Below are 18,533 nucleotides of genomic sequence, written 5' to 3' on the forward strand. Positions count from 1 at the left end.
CTCGAATAAAAATAAAAATTGTGATTGTGTTGACAATAATATTAGAACAACTGCTGTTTCAATGAGTGAACTAAGAAGCTCTTCAATATTCAAGAAAATAAATCCATTAGAAGATGTTTATGTTTATCAAGTTTGCAAGAAAAAAGAATTGAGTGGTAGTTGTATATCTGTCAATGGAAGAGAACTGATGCAAATGAAATATTATTCTCGCTTTCCTGCAACTAAATGTATCAATATTGGTAATAATGCATCAAATTCCAATGAGTCTCCTCTCTTGAATTCTCAAAGTATTGGAAGTACAGAAGAAAAGCCTTTAAAGAAAAGCAAAGATAATTGGAATGATCTACCAAGTGAAAGTCAAATGACAGAAATGATGCTTTATTTTCATGATCAAGCACCAAAGTTATTCACAACATTGGGTTGGTCATACATTCGATGCAGTTATAAGGTTGTCTTTGAGAATCAACTCATTGGAACCAAGACTGAAACATTAAATTCTTACATTCTTCAAATCAACATTTTAAAAAACCTTACAAAGACAGTGTTGTATAATCCAGAACTCAGCATCCTACAAATGAACAAAAATTCAACTAATGGGTCTATCCATGTTAGATGGCAAGTCCAAGGAATTCCACGCTACATCAAACCTCTTTCTTTGATCGGCCTTGTTGATGAAAGGGAATCTTCAAGATATATTGATGGGTATTCAATTTTCTATATGAAAAGCGATGGATTGTATCATAAACATATTTTAATGAAGATGACCCCAATGAAGAGTGATGGATTTAGACCTGTTTACTCACAAATATTTTCAAATTTGATGTATAGACCAACACTAAGACCTAGTTTAGGAGCAAGTAGTGTCTCTCAACATTTAAGTAGTAACTCATCAGAAATGTAAAAAAATTAACATTCAAATATTTATTACTTAGTTGATGAAAGTTTAATTTCATTACCCCCTGATCATAATCTACATAATGTGTACACAAAGTACTTTTTAACACAATTTAACAGCATTACTTAATGTAACCAAACAAATTTTATTTTTGCGTATTACTGTAAAGTTTGTTCTTATAAATATTGATAAGTGATTTTGTATTTGATTTTAATTTCTTGATTTTTGGATTGTCATTACCATGTAGTATATTCCAAAATCTTTGTTTGCAAATGCTATAAATTCAAAAACCCATTCTTTGCTTTATTTTTCACCATATAAACAAAAAAAACCTTCTCGAGAGTCCGACTTGTTAATGTTGATAGTAGATGATTGATTAGTTCCCTGATAATTCTAGATTCGTGTAATAGGGTTTTCCATAAAGTACCAAATGCCTGATTTTGAAACAATTGCCTGTGAAATAAAGAAAACATGTTTCAGATTGGCTGAAAACTAAAGAAAATGTGTTAAAATTGTGCTATTTACTTAATAAATTTGTGTGGATTTTTGCAAAATTTAGTGCTCACAAAAGAATTTAAAATCCCAAATTTGGCCAAAACCCCTAAGAAAATGAAAGGAATTAGTGAAAAACAATATAAAACAAATGTCTCTACAGTAAGGTATTTTAAAGGGCTAAGAACAAGAGAACATTTTACTTTGACCTTTTAATCAATGATAAGATGGTTTATCGGCGATCCAAAAAATATCTGCAATCTGATTGGTTAAAAAGAGTACAATATATCTTGTATTTTACATGTAAAAATATAAATTGACGAAAAGATGTTGTTGCATTGTAGCGGTAGCAGCAATCTAACGTCACTTTGCTACAAAAGTGCCCTGCGTGCATTTTTTGGGTCACCGATAAACCAGTTATCAGACATTTGCTCGTACAATATGGAAATATTTTACTCGTTCCGTATTTTCCGTATATTTTCCTCGCCTAAAGGCTCGGAAAATATTGTACGGAAAAATCTCGGAACTCGTAAAATATTTCTCATATTGTACTCGCAACTGTCCGATAACTATTACATATAGTACAAATATAAAAAAGAAAATGTATAAAAGAAATTAAAAAGTAATAGTTATAAAAACGCACATTCATGAAAACACTTTTATTTTATAAATTATAGAAAATGTAATCGGTATATTTATAAAAACGAACCTGGATCCTTAGAAAAATATAAATTTTATTGATTGTCATACCTAAAATTACAAGTTTGACACAATTCAGGCCTGTGTTTGTTTGATTAACAAAGGGAGCATGCTTTTTTACAATTTTTGATCATGTAGTTGTAGTGTTGACTATTCGAATTACAATAGCCTTTTCCTTTCCACGAGTTGCACCACTTGTTGTTATCTTTACAACTCGAGTTATCACATGATTTGCAACTCTTTTTACAATTCGTTTTAACATATGCATTGCTTTTACAGTATCCATATCTAGCCCAACCACCACAGCTTTTGTTCTTGTCAACACAATCTAGATGAAATAAATATTGAATAACACTATAATGTTTGGATATTGTTGGAGCTCTAATTTTGTCGTTTGTCGAATGACAAAGTTTATGTAAGTCTATATATGTAGGTCAATTTTTAATGGACATAAATACAGCAAAGGGCCTTTACCCTTTCAAAATTTCTGTCGTAATGTAATGTCATTGAAGTCTATTATATTTTCTTTTTTGGGGGGATGCTCGGGGGATGCTAAATTTGATCTATTGAAATTTGTATGTTTACTACTAGGATGTCTTTGTAAAATTCGAGTCATTTTATACCTTTATTTCCACCGTCAGGTTTTTTGGTACTATGGGTGGTGGTGGTTGTGGTGACTTTTGGTGGTGCAACTGTAACAACTGGTTTTGAGCCATCACAATTCATGCGGAAACTTGGCGGTGTTCCTGGAAGAAATGAAGAAAATAAGAAACAAGTGCTAAATCAAGTCTGATAGAAAGGTGAGTCTTTGATTAAAATTTTATTCAATAAATTTGGTTATTACAAACTATAAGAACATCATGCTTTGATGACCAAAATTTTAAGAACGAAAGTTAAGAACATTTTAAGGCTTTGCGAACTTTAAACCAATTTCTTAAATACTTAGAAAATTGTGGCAATGAAAATATTTTTGGGCTTAAAACTCAAAGGTTTTAAAGTTTGAAAGATATGTAGGCGATTTCACGAATTTCTTGAAATTGCTAATTCACCAAATTGATTCTTGTAAAAAATGAATGAAACTTTGCAATATGGTTAGACTATGTTATAGTCTAAGACGAATCACTATCAAAGAAAAAAGCCCAAAGCCGAAGAAAATTCGCAAACGGGTTTTTTTTGCCGAAATGAGTTTACAGTCGGTAGAGTTGCTAGTCTTCTTCGAAACTCTCCCGCCGATTTTTTTTCCGTATACCGCCATATATAACGCCATACCGCCATCTTTCCCGCCTTTACTATCACTGTAACGGACGATAACATCGTCTACAATATGGTCTGCAAAATTAAATCCGAAGTTTCGAGTTTACTCGCAAATTGTTTTGGTCTTCGAAGATAATAAGTACCTTAAAATTTGGCGGATTTGACGGACTTGACTGAAATCCGCCAAATTAAGTTCCCGCCAAAATGTCTTTTTTCTGCCATCCACCAAATTAAATTCCCGTCAAATTAAACATTTTGAAAATATATCTCTTTTGAGGTGTTTTTGCTATTTTTTCGCTGTTTTGACGCCATCTTAACGAGTTTTTTAAGCGACCGCCAAATTAAATTCCCGCCAAATTTAGTTTTTTCGTCCATCCGCCAAATTAAATTCCCTCTGAAAAAACATTTTTGGCCCTCCGCCAAATTAAATTCCCGCCAAAATTTCTTCCTTTAAGGTATTAAGTTTGCACTTACCTCTTTTACACCGGTCGTGAATGATATTTCCACATGGGAAAACTTCTCTTACCAAGTTGTACAAAGTGATATCGTAAGTGCGAAGTTTTGATCGTGTATTGACCGGCCCGTGGACGCCATTAGGTCGGGCCGCGTAATCGTTCACTTCAAAATAACTTTGAACACCTATCAGCAAAAATTATGATTATTAAGAGCAAATGTCGTTAAATTTTTAGTAATTTTGGCCCTAGTCAACATCTTTCCCTGATGATTATCGGCTTTTTTATGCGTCATTATTTTCTGACGACCATCAGTAACGTAAATAAAGCCTGGATGGGATAAACGAGGACGAGGTTGAACTCTGGTCTACTTTAATAATTTGAATCTATTATTTAAATCAATGTATCATTCTCTTCAAAGCTCTAGATCAATTACCACATGTCAAAATCGATCATTATCAATCAAACAAGCCATCCATTCAAAGAAACGTAAGTTGATATAATCTATCATTCTTTGCTGTTGTTTGGGAATGGGTAAAATATTTTAAAGGATGCCGTACGCTACATATTCGTTATTCCTTCATTGGGCCTAAGATGGGCGCCATGCCAGAAAAACTGATATTCCCCATGTTACAAAAGTCATTTCTTGAAGGTTAAATCTTACTTGGGTTTTAACCGAAATAACATACCCCATACCCCATGGATTTTTCGTTTAATCTTAAGAGATCCTGGACTTTTTACCTAGTTTTTGAGCTACAACTATGACTACAATAACTGGCGCAAAAGTAATTCCCCTGCAAGATTTAAATAACCGCAAGTAGTTTTAAGTTAACTTAGAGTTGGAAAGTAGAATTTTAACTCTGAGTTTTAGCACGAGACTTAAGATTTCCGACTTCAAGGTCTTTGAGGATCGAAAAAACTCGTGAATGATTCGACTAGGCTGAAAATATGATCTGGCAGCCATTATACCACTCCATAATCGAAATATCCGATTAGATAAAGTAGAGCCTATAAATAGCCTATTGTTTATAAGAATTTTAAGAACAAACTATATAAAGACATAAGGCTTTGATGGCCAAAATGTTAAGAACATTTTAAGGCTCTTGAGACTCTAAAACATCCGATTTCTTAGGAAAATAGACATAAAAAATCACAAAAAATGGGGAAAAATAAAAGGTACAAAAGTTAAGAACATCCGAAGGCTTTGTTGGTTGTTCTTACAAAAGAAACGTGTACATACCCTCTGCGAAGTATTCTTGTACTGTACTCATAGCATACGTATTTCTCCATAATCCGCGATATTTTGCACTGTTGTAAGCACGTTGGAGACGAGCAAAATAACCTGGAATTCCTCCACCACGAATTGCCACTTCCTGTATATCATGATAAAATCAATTTATTTCAATCGGATAAATTTCACGAGAATTAATTTCATGTTTTTACGAATATTTCCTGTTTTCATGAGATTGCTGACTCGCAAAATTAAATCCACGCTAAATTTTCGGAATGCTGATTAGCGATTTTTTTGACTCGTTAAATTAATCCGATCAAAGTAGTAAAAACTTGCTACAGAAAAAAAAAGATTTTTTCAGGTTGTTATTGTCGAAAATCTGCATGCCTGACTGTCTGAGGATCGCTGACAATTCAAGCTACGGATTTATGCTTATGCTTGTACTACCAAAATCAATTTTATTTTTATTTCGATTTTTGGAATTTCAAGGTCGGTCGGGCCCGTAAAAAAACAAATCAAATTGGTCTCGCCTAATCTGATGAGTTTTTTATAAATGTTCAAGAGAAAACACAATAACAAAATGTGAATTTATCCTGAAAATTTATGGACTCAATTTCGTTAGGCTACGTCATATCTTCGTCATATCTTATGTTTCGAGCGTAAAACTCATAGCCTGGAGCTGTCTATTGTGTAGACTAAATTTCGTAAGTTAAGACACATAGTGAAGTTATATGCACTGAAGAAAAACCATGACAATCTGTAACAAAAACCCAATATACATTTTGGAAGAAAAAATGGAATTGATAATCTCAGTAATTTAAAATTCTAAAATTCTAAAATCTAAAAAATTTTTCAGTAATCTCAGCGATTACTGTCGCGTTTTCAAAATGGCAGAAATTTGACTCACCGAAATACCATGTGAGAATTCATGAAGGAAGATGTCTTCCCTTCGATAACGATCACTGCTTCGACACAATAAGTTCTCTTCGCCACCAGTAGAAATTGGGATACTAAGCGTTCCGCCCAGACCGCGAGCTCGGGTATCCCACCAACTTCCCAAATGGCGATGCTCAGGGATAGTTGTTGTTCCTAAAATTATATTTACAAAAATACTTGTTGCTTTTTCTTCGGAATTTTTTTCTAACAGTTTGAAAAAAATATTTAATAGCTCGGTTAACTTGTGTGATGAAAGTATTCGCATCAGTTTTGTAAGTTGTTGTATAGATCTGTAATACGGACTTCGTGTTTTGCTAACTTTCAGATACGAGTGCCAGATATAGACCCGTGTGTGGAGCAAAGTACAGTTTCAGCTCTTCACTTCTCTAATCTTATTTGTTTAAAATCGGAAGTCAGGCTAAGAAAACATCACCTAGTCTGATTTTAGATGCAATTTTCACTGTGAAGAACTTCACTTTGCTTGCAGAAGGTTGAGGTTTTTACTATTTCTGCTAATGGGGAGTTTGCAAGTATAGTAAGTTTTTTTGCAAGCAATGCTTACAGATTTGGACAGAAAAAATTGGAAATGAGTGCTTTTATAGTAAAGATAGCGAAAATAGTGATGGAACAAAAAGGCCCGAGGTTGTGATTTTAAAGTATTTACTGAGTTTTTATGTGTGTGTTTTTCTACGACGGAGGCGGTAAGGTTCTAATTTGTCTAAATCATGACTGACTGAGGACGACGCGGTAAATCGGCACATTTACTGTCCTCGTTTTTGCGGGTCAAAATTGCGGGCTATTCCAGATCGCTTCAGTCACTTTACCGTCCTCAAAAGTGAAAATACATAAACTCGCTTTTTTCGCTAACAATGACGGTTTAACTTTTGACGTCAAACGATAATAGGTAGTTTTTTTTTTCGTTTCCGATAAGCTAGAGTTAGTGAGTTTGAGGCAAACTTCGGAATTTGAACTCTTACCTTCATTTTCGGCCATTATACCAAGTCGTCCATAATTCTTATATAATGATTGTCTGAGTCGAGGTCGATCGGCCAACAGGAAGCGAACAACGTAACACGCTCTGTTCAAACCAGCATTCGAGACACGGTTGGTACTAACAATAGGTATGCCATACGCATGTGTATACTTTTGATAATGGTTGTATCTAGAAAGGGGAAAAATTTAATACTATTTTGTAAGCTCTCGTTCGATGAAATTTGTTTTAAGAAATTAGCTTTGCTTTGAAGAATCGAATTTCAGAAAATCGGAAATATTGTTTTTCACATAATGTTCACAGACAGAGGGATGCGCGCATGTTTCCCATGGGAACCCTTTTGATCTACCATGATAGCGAGGTATCACCTTTTGTGTCGTTAATGCCCAAGATAATGATCCTTGGGGCCATATACTGAACCAAGTCAAAAAAGGGCCTATAAATATGTGACCGGTTTGATACACGTTATTTTATAGAACATTCAAAATTTTTTTGAAGCCTTGGAATGTTTTTAATTTCTCTTGAGTTTATAGCCTAACATTGGTATCAAAACTCACTTTATAGCGTATTTGTTGATAAGTCAATTTCTCGGGTATAAATGGAAGCTAGCTGGGAAAAAACACAATTTCTTCAGATTTTGCTTTCTAACTTTGTTTTGAAAAGTCAAAATAACATTCGCACTATAGGTTTTAATCCGTAATTGGATATTTAGTAGTCTAGCATGCTAGACGACTTAACTCGGTAAAAAATAGGAAGTAGAAAACTTGACAGGAGCATCAAATAGTCGTCTAGAATATTTTGTGCACAACAAACTTTTCATAAAAATTTTCTCTTTTCATGTTTTTGGATAACATTTTCAGGGGGTCTTGTTGGTTTGATTTGGTTTCTTTTTTTTTCTTTCACTTAGAAATTCTCATTGGCTGAAATTTTTATTTGTTTATATATATTTGTTGTATATGATTGTTTTCTCACCCCGCAGAAATCTGCGGGCCCTGCTGGAACTCCCGTAAGCTACGGAAACCACCTTAGCCCAGTCGTTTATTTTAACCATATCCCGACATAAAAATTTCCCGCTTTCAACAAAAACGTTATAAACGACTGGATTCCCAGTCTAGATATTTAGAAACTTTGCAAAAACTGTTCTGTTGACCCGAATTATAAAAATTCTTAACTTTTATTTGATGGATAGCGAGTTTTGGGGATTTTAAAATTTTCTAAAACTCCTTAAAAAAGGGGGCTTTGAAATTCAATACCTTGTGATGAAATTGAGGTGTCTTGGTACAGCTGTTACTCGTCCACACGCATGCGTATCTACTGCATTCCCAGGTCTGTTACCACGGAAAGAGAATGGTTTTGTTCTATCCAATGCTTTATTGACTTTCTGTTTGATATTCTTTGGTAAATTATCAGTGAAAAATTCTAAAAAAAGAGAAAGATTATGGTTGACTCGTACTGTTTTCCTGCATGTTACGTTCGCGTTCGCGGCATTCGACTTTCATTTTATAGGTTTCCTTTGCAAATAAACGATACATGTAGATTTTCTTTTAACCAGAAATCATGAATGTATCATGATGAAAAATGCTGTAATCTACTTACCAAATTTTTGCCCACGAGAGATTTTTATTCAGGGTTTAGTATCCCTATTTTATAATGGCCTTCTGAACAGTATTCTTAGAAAAGACATGTTACTTTCGTAAAACTTGCGTAAAACTCTGTCGCTACAACAAATGCCTCGACTTACTGTAGTTGTAAAGGTCTACGGGGCCGGTGCTCTTCTTCTGTCCTGAAATTGAGAAGTGAAATTTAAAGAACTATAAAATACAATGTGATGCATTGTTTTGGTATGACATTTCGACCAATACAAAACTGAATGCAGTAGCGCCAAAAAGAATAAATTTTTGCGGATTTCGCAGATTTGGGTGTCATCCGCGAAATTTAGTCCTTATCCGCGAAATTTTTTTGAGAAAAACTCGAAAATGTCAAATAACTACTTTTACTTTTAAAATGCTTACTAGCATTAAAAAAGCGCTAATGTGCGTATTTTGACAACCAAGATGCACAAATTGGTGTAAAAAGGCACAATTAGTGAAAATTGGTCTCCCTATAGTGTTGCCATCCGCGAAATTTAATCCCTGCGAGAATTTATCCAATTATAGTATACAAATGACAATGTTAGGTTTTTATCATAAGTTTTACATACAAAGTTCAAGTTTTGTTTTCCTTGATACCAAGCGAATCGACAGGAAATTATACTGTACTTTGGTATATACTTTTTTCAGCTCACCCAGTGCAATCGTAATACCATATTATATGGCGGTCAAGGCATGCTCAAATTAACATAATAGATATTGTTTGTTAGCTCCTGGATTCTTTTAGACGATGCTATCGTCCGTTATATAAGCGTCTAGCATGTTCATACGCATAGTAAGGGCGTCAGGGCGGTTTACGGGAAAAAAGTGACGGCAGAGTTTGGAACAGACACTGTAAACACCTCCGCCACTGTTTAATCTGCCCGAATTTATCACCTCCAAAACTATTCCCTTTTTTAGTAATCCTGTGTAGACGATCCTTTAGAAGATGACTTTTCATTTTGCCTTGGAAAATGAATGGAAATTGAAGAAAATATCACAGTCTCTTCAGCTCCTTGAACTTACTCTTCAAAGCCAAAAGCATTCTTCTACAATTGAGCACTGAATAAATCCTTGTCTGATTTAGGACTTTTGTCACAAACCTATCTAGATTTTTGATGTCTAAATCAGGTGATTTCGAGCAAAAGATAAGACTTTCTCTTAAATGCTAAAAACATTTTCAAAAATTGATAAACGGAGGGAGGGATTGATTTAGATCTCAGGAAGTTAAAATATAATCGGAAAATGAAAAGACGGGTGTGGCGTTTATTAGGCATTTGAAAGTAATGAAAGTGGGCCACCATTCTCTCCATCCCATTGTCCCCCAAGGAAACTTTACAAACCTTGTGATTCGGTTAACAGTATCGCAACAACGGCGAATAAAAAAACTGACTTCATTGCTTGTACGGTGTAGTGACCAAACCGCAAAGAAAACGGTGAAAATATGTATGTAAGAAAACTTCCTTGTAAAGTGAGACCTGTCTGAGAGAGGCTCTCTGATAAACTAATTTAGAACAAGTGCTAAAGTTGACAGTTATATAAACGGCGAAAGGTCAAAAGAATTTGACACTTTTTATAGAAAGATCTATTTACTTATGATTGTATATCAACATTGGATAAAGTATGATCATGTAGCTTTATATACAGACATATTATGACAACTGTAGTGTGTTTAGTTTCTGTTATTTATCCTCGTGACTAATAGTTTAGAAAAGTTATTCGTCAATAGTTCATGACTGCACTGTCAGTTTTAAAGGTTTTTACTGAGACCTTTTGGAGTCTCATATTTGAATCAAGACCCTATAGTCTGATTTGCAACGAAACCTTTTAGGGGCTGCGATAACGGATCGCTAATTGAGACACCGTATAGGTCTCAGGAAAAACCTTTAAAACTGAGAGTGCGTGTAATTCACCCTTTTTTTCGTTATAAGAATGGTTTTTTGAGGATAAAAAACATCCTATCAATATTTTAAGTTATCTTTCATTTATTTAAAAACTAAAAAGTACATCACTCGGAGTTTCGTGCAAACTTACGCACTAATGATACAGAAATGACTGAGAAAATTTGAAATTCGACGTAAAAAAACAAAAACATAACTGGATAATTGGTGCAATAAACTTAGGTAATAAAAAGAATGGTGGAAGCATTAAAAGTGTTGAAGTCTGAATCGTAGGCGTAATTGTATATTGGTTATCATCCTTGACTCCCGCCTGGGAGGCCCGATCTCGATACCCACCTAAGATTCACTTGGCAAGTGAATATATCTTCGTTCGGGTCAACCCATGCCATGTGAGAGGAATCGGGTACCATTACTCTAATATAAGTGTGTGGGTAGATTAGACAGACATAATGAGGTGCCATGGTTCGGCCTCGCGTGAGTATCACTCTCCCAGTGTCGTTCGAGTGTCATGGTATACGCCATGGCTTTGGCAGCTCGCGTCTGTCAAGTCAAGTGTCTGTTAGCGCCGTGATTCCTACTCGTGAATCGCAGACCTCTGCAAAACTACTGGAAGGTTAGTTAAAGCACTGCGAATTCGTCAGAAATGTCAGCATCCTTAAGAGGTTCTTAGAACATCGGCAATTAATCAAAAGCACATGTCAGAGTACATGTTTTTTATAAGAACAAACTATATAAGAACACGAGGCTTCTATGGCCAATACTTACAAAATAGTGAAATTTAGAACTTACCTTTAACCTTAACTTTTTTTTTGAAATGCAAAATCCAGCGAGCCCAACACTTTTTGAAAAATGTGAAAAGGAAAAATGTGAAAATTCCTAGCTTGTTTTTAGTTTGTACCTTCAGAGTAAAAACATTAGCCCGGGGGAGGGTACTACCCTAGACTATGCTATAGTCTAAGACGAGTTTCATCTAAGAGGAACAAACGTGAAGACGGAGTTTTTTTCGGGGGTAGCTGTTGTCTTAGACTATATCAACTCGGCAAAATTACGTTTTATAATATACAAACTATATTATATCATAATAATATATTATAGGACGATAGCATCTCTAGTACTACCCTTGCCGACCGACGGGGGTGCTCCGCTGAGGTTCGAAAAAGGTACCCTTCGAGGGACTAATTTTTCTGTTTTTGTGTTTTTGCGATATATGGCAAATTAAATATGTATATACACGTCTGCCGTGTTTGAAAGGTTAAGAACATTTTTAGACTAGAAAAATTTTGGATGTTATAAAAAACATGTATGTACCTCATTCCATAAGTGTAATGTATTAAAGCTAACAAAACCACACCCTACACCTCCAAATCACCCCCTGTTGAGTTTCGTCTTATGACGTCAATAATGGGATTAATAAATAAATCATTCAGTGAACATTTCAACAGTATGAAATTTGATGAGCACTTCATGATTGATTTTTTGATACCCTGCTTGCTTTTTATACCCCTATCAGTCGTGTACCTAGTGCAAAAATGCTCGTATCAGTTTCTGTTTGGTCAAGTGCATGGTTTGTACATACCGGTCCGTATTTACCTCAAAAATGCTCATTTTCAGTATAAACCACTCTTGTGTGGTTTTGCTTAGAATTTTGGCTGTAATGTAAAATTCGTAACAGTTGTTAAAATTTTACTGTATTGTTCAATCCCGACGATACAGTAGCATTGGGTTGATTCATTTAAAGATACACGCTTTTTTATTTTTTATTAGAACACTTAAAATTTGGCTGAGCCTGGATGTGCTTCTTTTTTTAACAATTTTCAGCCTAAAATGTTCTTAATTTTTCAGACTACTCTAAATCGACAATATCATGCAAAATAAAGAGCCATTGCCCCCCCCCCCCCCCAATATTTTGCAAAGTAATTTTTTTTTACTTTCAAAAATCTTATATATACACCGTTTAGCGAGGGGTAAATTACTCGAAAAAATTTCGTACACCTCTTAGAACTAGTACATAGCTTACACTAACATGCCACCGCAGCAATATAATATTTAAAGAATTCTATAATAAATTGTATAATCATAACAATGTCAATTGCAAGATTATAAGAAATGCATGGGGACAAAAAAATAGTAAGTAACTACACGTTTGGTTAAACGAGGAAATAAAAGATTTTCTTTTTTCCTGAAAATAATAACAATAACACTCCATCTAAATAAATAAAAACGATGGCCTAGTTATAATTAAGGTTTCGACGAAGACATGAAAAAATCTAATTAAAAAGAAATGACTCTTATGTTTTGCAAGCTAAAGTTTATTCCACTTAAATTGGCATTCATTTTTGCTATCTGTGGAAACCATATCAGAGTAATTAGACTACTCGAGTACCTAATAAACGTACCAGTAGCGAATAAACGTACAGGGTCGAAAATGGAGGGCATGCAAACCTAATTGAAGGATCTTTTTAATGAGGTTAGGGTTAAATATTGGGTAATTTGCTTTCTTTTGACGAGTAGAACAAACCTCAAAAGTCAAAGATGGATATTTATCATTAAAACAAAGTAGGCACTTGAAATTGAGGAAAATTTTTGTTAAAATTAATAAACGTACATGTACGTTTATTAGATACCCGAGAGTATCTTCCTTGAGAGTGGTTTGTACATGGTAGCAAAACAAACTTCCAATTTACATGGAATAGATTTTAAACGTAAGACGGGTTCAAGAAACGAGCTTGTCGGAACAGGTTGACGAGATAAAGCTTTTAATGCTTTAAAGATTGAAACATAAAAAATAATCAGGAATAATTAATTGATTTGATTATTGTGATTTAATTACTGATTGATTGATTGATTGATTCTCTATTGCTACTTTGCCTAATAAACAATAGTCAAGAGGATACTGTGGATAAAATTTATCAAAAAGTTCTGCGCCATCTTAAATAGGGCGAAATAGAAACCAATCCTAGCTAAGGCCCGGACTCCACTCGCTTACGCTTTGATTGTACTTCTCAAGCAAAATCTTTTATGTTGTTGGTCAAAAGAAAAATAAAGATATGCCATTGTGGTCCATTCAGACGTACAGTCGAGAAAAGTTGAAATGCGCCTAATTTTTTTTAAAGTGCATAGTACTTTTTCATGATGCAATCTTTTCTCCAAACTAAAAGCTGATTGAATCCATTAAGATGATCGCAGCGCAGACAATGAAGAGATGTGCCTTCAGGAAGCTAGACTTTTTGAGTTTATAGCTATATACTTTCACTTTATGGTGTTTCTGTATGACTGTCTGTGTGCCTAGTCTAACCACCGTTAAATGCCTTCGGGAAGGTCCCTCCTAACTTGGAAAGCCAGAATTGGAGCTATTTCACCAAACTACTGGAGCGCAAGTTATTACGTAGGCTATCACAACTGAAAAAGTTGAATGTATGCGCCTATACAAACTTTTTTCAGGTTTTCCAAATAGATTTACCACACTGAACAAACAGTGAAAACACTCTAAGTGAGGTAAATCTATTTTGAAGACCAAAAAAAAAGTTTGTTTACATCGATTCACATTCAATTTTGGATTCATATGCTACATTCTACTTTTTTGTACTTTGCCGGTATCTTGTTTTACCGTTTCTGTATGACTGTCTGTGTGCCTAGTCTAACCACCGTTAAATGCCTCGGGAAGGTCCCTCCTAACTTGGAAAGCCAGAATTGGAGCTATTTCACCAAACTATGGAGCGCAAGTTATTACGTAGGCTTTCACAACTGAAAAAGTTGAATGTATGCGCCTACAAACTTTTTTCAGGTTTTCCAAATAGATTTACCACACTGAACAAACAGTGAACACTCTAAGTGAGGTTAAAATCTATTTTGAAGACCAAAAAAAAAAGTTTGTTTACATCGATTACATTCAATTTTGCGGATTCATAGGCTACATTCTCTTTTTTGTACTTTGCGGCATCTTGTTTTACGGAGTTAAGAAAGATATTCCCGAGTTACGACCATATAATGGTCTTTAAAGCTTAAGAGCTCTTAAACAATAAAGGTAGTTATTAATAAAAGACAGACAGACAATGAAAACAGTTTGAAAGTTTGAACAAAAGATCAACAAAATGCCATTTGAAAACTTGAGCAAAATTTCTTTAAAGATTCCCGAAAAAGAATTGAAAATCATTGCTGAAATGAACTTCTGACTAAATTACAGTATTTTTCAGTTTTAAAGACAAGAAACAAAATTTGACATACAAAACACTTTTTCCATTCAATGAATCGATCAGCTCATCATCAAACCAGTCTGCCATTTTGTTTGTTTTGATTTGCAAAAGTAATATTGTAATCCTTGTTATGGTGTAATTATATACTTTTTCTATAATTTGCATTTATAACACTCGCTTCAGCTTTTCAATCCTAAATCAAAACTAATGAAATGCAATATATAATAATGGTAATAGCATATAACGAATATGAAAATGTGTATAACATTTACCGCTGTATAATTTACCGCCATATTTTTGCGGAACACTTAATTGGCCGGAACATACAATACGAACAAACGCGCGCGCAAAAGATTCGAGATTCCTGTCCAATATCCTTGCGTGAAGCTAGGAACGGCCTCCTCACTCGCTACGCTCGTTGCGGGGGCAAAAATCACAAAAATCAAAAAACAAAAAAAACACAGAAAAAAATCAAAAATAAAGAAATCACAAAAAAAACAAAAAATCACAAAAAATCACAAAAAAATCACAAAAAAAAAAAAAAAATACAAAAAAAATCACAAAAAAAAAAAAAAAAAAAAAATCAAGAAAAATCAAAAAAAAAAAAAAAACAAAAATCACAAAAAAAAAAAAATCACAAAAAAAAAAATCACAAAACAAAAATCACAAAAAAAAAAAAATCAAAAAAATCACAAAAAATCACAGAAAAAAAAAAAAACAAAAAAAACGAAAAAAATCACAATCAAAAAAAATCACAAAAAAAAAAAAATCAAAAAAACAAAAAAAACAAAAAAATCAAAAAACAAAAAATCACAAAAAAATCAAACAAAAAAAACAAAAACATCACAAAAAAATCCACAAAAAAATCACAAAAAAATCACAAAAAAATCACAAAAAAATCACAAAAAAATCACAGAAAAATCAAAAAATCACAAAAAAATCAAAAATCACAAATCATTTCGTACGCTTTTTTCGAAGTGATTTACCCCTCGCCGTTTAGAGGGGTGAAATAAGGGTGAAAAGTCGAAAATTTTCTTCGTCGCCCAACCATGGTGGGCAACATATTTTTTTGGCCCCCTCAATTCGATTCGCACGCTGGGGGCCATGAGAGCACTTAGAATTGGTAAAATTTGGACAATATTTTACTGTCGATTTTAGAAACCCATCCCTAAGTTCGGTTAAAACTGCTTGAAAAGAGGAAAAATTGTAGTTTCTTGTCATTTTTTTTCCAAACTGAGGCTGGGCATGTTCTTACAATGTTCTTAATTTTTCGCAAGAATTTCAGCCTCAATGTTCTTATAAACTGGTAAAAAAATAACTAATAAAAAAAAACTTGATTGGCACTTGCAGTTGCCACACAAAATTTGTCCAAAAAAAGTTACAGGGTGTCTTTATTTCGGCATTTTTATTGATTTAGACATCATTGATGGAAATCTGAGGATCTAAATGTTGCGTTATCTGGTCTGCATTTTTTACATGATTCATATTATTGGCGTGAAATAATTTTATTTGCCAGTTTGTTTTAATCGAGCTGGATAAAGATTTTTGAAAATGTATTTTACTTACTGAGTTATTAGACAGGTACGAGCGTACGAGCCGAGAAGTATCTTATCCGTTTGGTGGACTAAATTTCTTTGGGTGTTTTTCTTGTTCCTTTTGGTAATAAGAATATTTTAAGCTTCTGGGCCACCTGGATTTCTCACCTGGGTATCCATAATAATGGCGGATTTTTGGTCATGTGACCCCCGGTAGGAAAAACTGAAAATTCTTTCAACCCAAATATTAGACGATGTTATCGTCCGTTACAGTGAAAGTAAAGGCGGGAAAAAATGGCGGTATGGCGTTATGGTGGTATACGGAAAAAAATCGGCGGGAGAGTTTCGAAGAAGACTGGCAACTCTACCGACTGTTAACTCTTTTCGGCAAAAAAACCCGTTTGCGAATTCTCTTCAGCTTTGGGCTTTTTTCTTAGATAGTGATTCGTCTTATAACATAGTCTACCCAAATATAGGCTTATCATATATCAATCAATCGGAAATTTGACACTGATTAATTTTTAGATACAAAGTTGGGTCTGAAAACTTTCCTATCTCGGGATATAAGTCACTTTCGTTTTCTCAGGTTTGGCTGCTATTGTAGGCGGGCGGCGGGCTTTCATGGAGTGAGGCAATTCTTTTAGTCATATCTGAAGAAATATACTTTTTAACACATCAAAACTTTATGTGCTCCTAGATAAGGCATTAAAAATTGTTTGTGCAAATTTTCATTAAGTTTGCAGTAAAAATGTGTATTTTACAGACCAGAGCACAATTTCCTTACCGTCGAAAAAAGATATTTTTCTCTCAAAATTGGCCTTTTTCTCTGAAATGAATGAGTGAAATGTTTCCCAATAAAGTTTAAAGCCAATCACGTCTCCGTAATCTCACTCTGAGGGGTACTTAGCAACAAAATAAGGGCTAAATTTGTCTGGTCAGCACTTTATAAGCATGATTTACGGTAAGAAATGATCCCGAAAACGGTGAAATTTCCAAACAATTAATGAAAAATTCTCTGATTGCATCTCAACAATTTCTTTCAGAAGGTGCGCAGTGTCACTTGAGTCTTCTCACTCTTCTGGGCCATCGAGTTCTATTTCACAAAGTTTATTAAGAACTGGAAGTGGCTTGTGAGACTTAGAAACTGGAATTAAGCTTAAAATGTGGCGTTTAACAGTATACCCGGGGGTGGGGGGATACTAGGGTTGGCGGATGAGGGGTACGTGCGGACGGGACCTCCGAAGTCCGACCCTTAGAGAGACTGATTTTGGCTGAAAATGTGACCTGTAGAGAGACTTTTTTTGAAAAATGTACTTCGATTCTTGAAGAAAGTGTACCCTGAGAGAATTTTTGCACTTGAAATCAAAAAAAATTCCTAAAATCGTGAATTTTCCGACCCTTAGAGAGACTACTTTGAAGGGTGAAAAAACCGACCCTTATCGTCCGCACATGCCCAGCACCCGGGGGGGGGGNTTTTTACCGTCGTGTTTTTGTTTTACGGAGTCGGGAGGTTGAAAGTTGAAATCGAAAGTGAAATCGTGCAGCTTAAGTTACCATCTTTAATTTTCATTTTTGGTGGCTGAATATTAGGGAGATAACCACGCAAATATCTAAGAGATATAGGGCATTTTTTGACATAAGGGTTTTTAACCCAACAGCCCGGAGGTATGCTGACTTGGAAATCAAAAAGTGTTACGAGATCAACGAACGTGAAAAGAAAAGGCAGTATAATGAACGAGTATTGAGAGTGGAGCATGGGTCGTTTAGTCCCATGGTATTCAGTGCTTTTGGTGGGATGGCAAGAGAATGCAGCATGGTCATAAAAAGACTTGTTGAACTTCTCGCTGACAAAAGAAAAACTAATGTCAGCCTTGTTTCGTCGTGGGTTAAGAGAAAGATCAACCTCTCGCTCATGAAATCGCTGGTATACTGTGTCCGAGGAACCAGACACCCATGGTATCGAGACAATTATATTGTCTCTTCATGCTCAAATGACACTGATGCTTCGGAAGTGAGCTCAGCCTTCAATTAGAATATAATATATATATTTCGCCTATGATAGGATTATTTGTTTGTTAAAAAAAATATCATTTTTTTTGCTAGCTCGTGTTAGCCAGTCAACCGTGGTCCTGGCAAATATATATATTTTCTTTCTTATTTAAAGATATTTAGAAAAAAATATCTAAGAGATATCCCGCGTGTACGGTGGCCCAGAGAGGTATGGGTGGATGGTACGGTGGCTTAGAAAGTTCAGCGTGTTAGCTAGGATGCAAGCGTTTTGATTTCAGAGGTAGTCTTTGTTTTTAGATGTACTTCTTGGAGTTAT

The 18,533-nt window shown here is 34.6% G+C and overlaps 1 protein-coding gene and 1 long non-coding RNA gene across 2 annotated transcripts in view; one reads left to right on the forward strand and one right to left on the reverse strand.

Annotated features, from left to right (window-relative positions):
• Nucleotides 1-1,993: 1,993 nt before the first annotated feature.
• On the reverse strand, nucleotides 1,994-10,085 carry LOC136799303 (uncharacterized). Its single transcript, XM_067056010.1, has 9 exons — nucleotides 9,922-10,085; nucleotides 8,692-8,733; nucleotides 8,204-8,369; nucleotides 6,937-7,121; nucleotides 5,931-6,112; nucleotides 5,033-5,165; nucleotides 3,815-3,979; nucleotides 2,710-2,832; nucleotides 1,994-2,414 (listed from the first exon to the last, which is right to left on the reverse strand). Exons 1-9 carry the CDS (start codon nucleotides 9,974-9,976, stop codon nucleotides 2,182-2,184), a joined length of 1,284 nt encoding a protein of 427 aa, XP_066912111.1. The 5' UTR covers nucleotides 9,977-10,085; the 3' UTR covers nucleotides 1,994-2,181.
• Nucleotides 10,086-17,239: 7,154 nt separating this feature from the next.
• LOC136799314 (uncharacterized) overlaps nucleotides 17,240-18,533 on the forward strand; it is a 159,651-nt gene continuing 158,357 nt past the window's right edge. Inside the window, exon 1 of the long non-coding RNA XR_010845507.1 lies at nucleotides 17,240-17,253. This is a non-coding gene — a long non-coding RNA (uncharacterized lncRNA). The remainder of the gene's footprint in view (nucleotides 17,254-18,533) is intronic.

This window comes from Clytia hemisphaerica, unplaced genomic scaffold, assembly GCF_902728285.1.
Source record: "Clytia hemisphaerica strain Z4C2 unplaced genomic scaffold, Clytia hemisphaerica genome assembly, whole genome shotgun sequence".
NCBI lineage: Eukaryota > Metazoa > Cnidaria > Hydrozoa > Leptothecata > Clytiidae > Clytia > Clytia hemisphaerica.

What these genes read in the sequence shown, in the direction of transcription:
- LOC136799303 (XM_067056010.1), bottom strand. Translation starts at nt 9,976, where the DNA reads ATGAAGTCAGTTTTTTTATTCGCCGTTGTTGCGATACTGTTAACCGAA. An exon ending in CACCTCAATTTCATCACAAG is followed by an intron (nt 7,122 to 8,203) that starts GTATTGAATTTC and finishes TCCCCTTTCTAG; the next exon opens with ATACAACCATTATCAAAAGT. An exon ending in ACCTGACGGTGGAAATAAAG is followed by an intron (nt 2,415 to 2,709) that starts GTATAAAATGAC and finishes TATTTCATCTAG; the next exon opens with ATTGTGTTGACAAGAACAAA.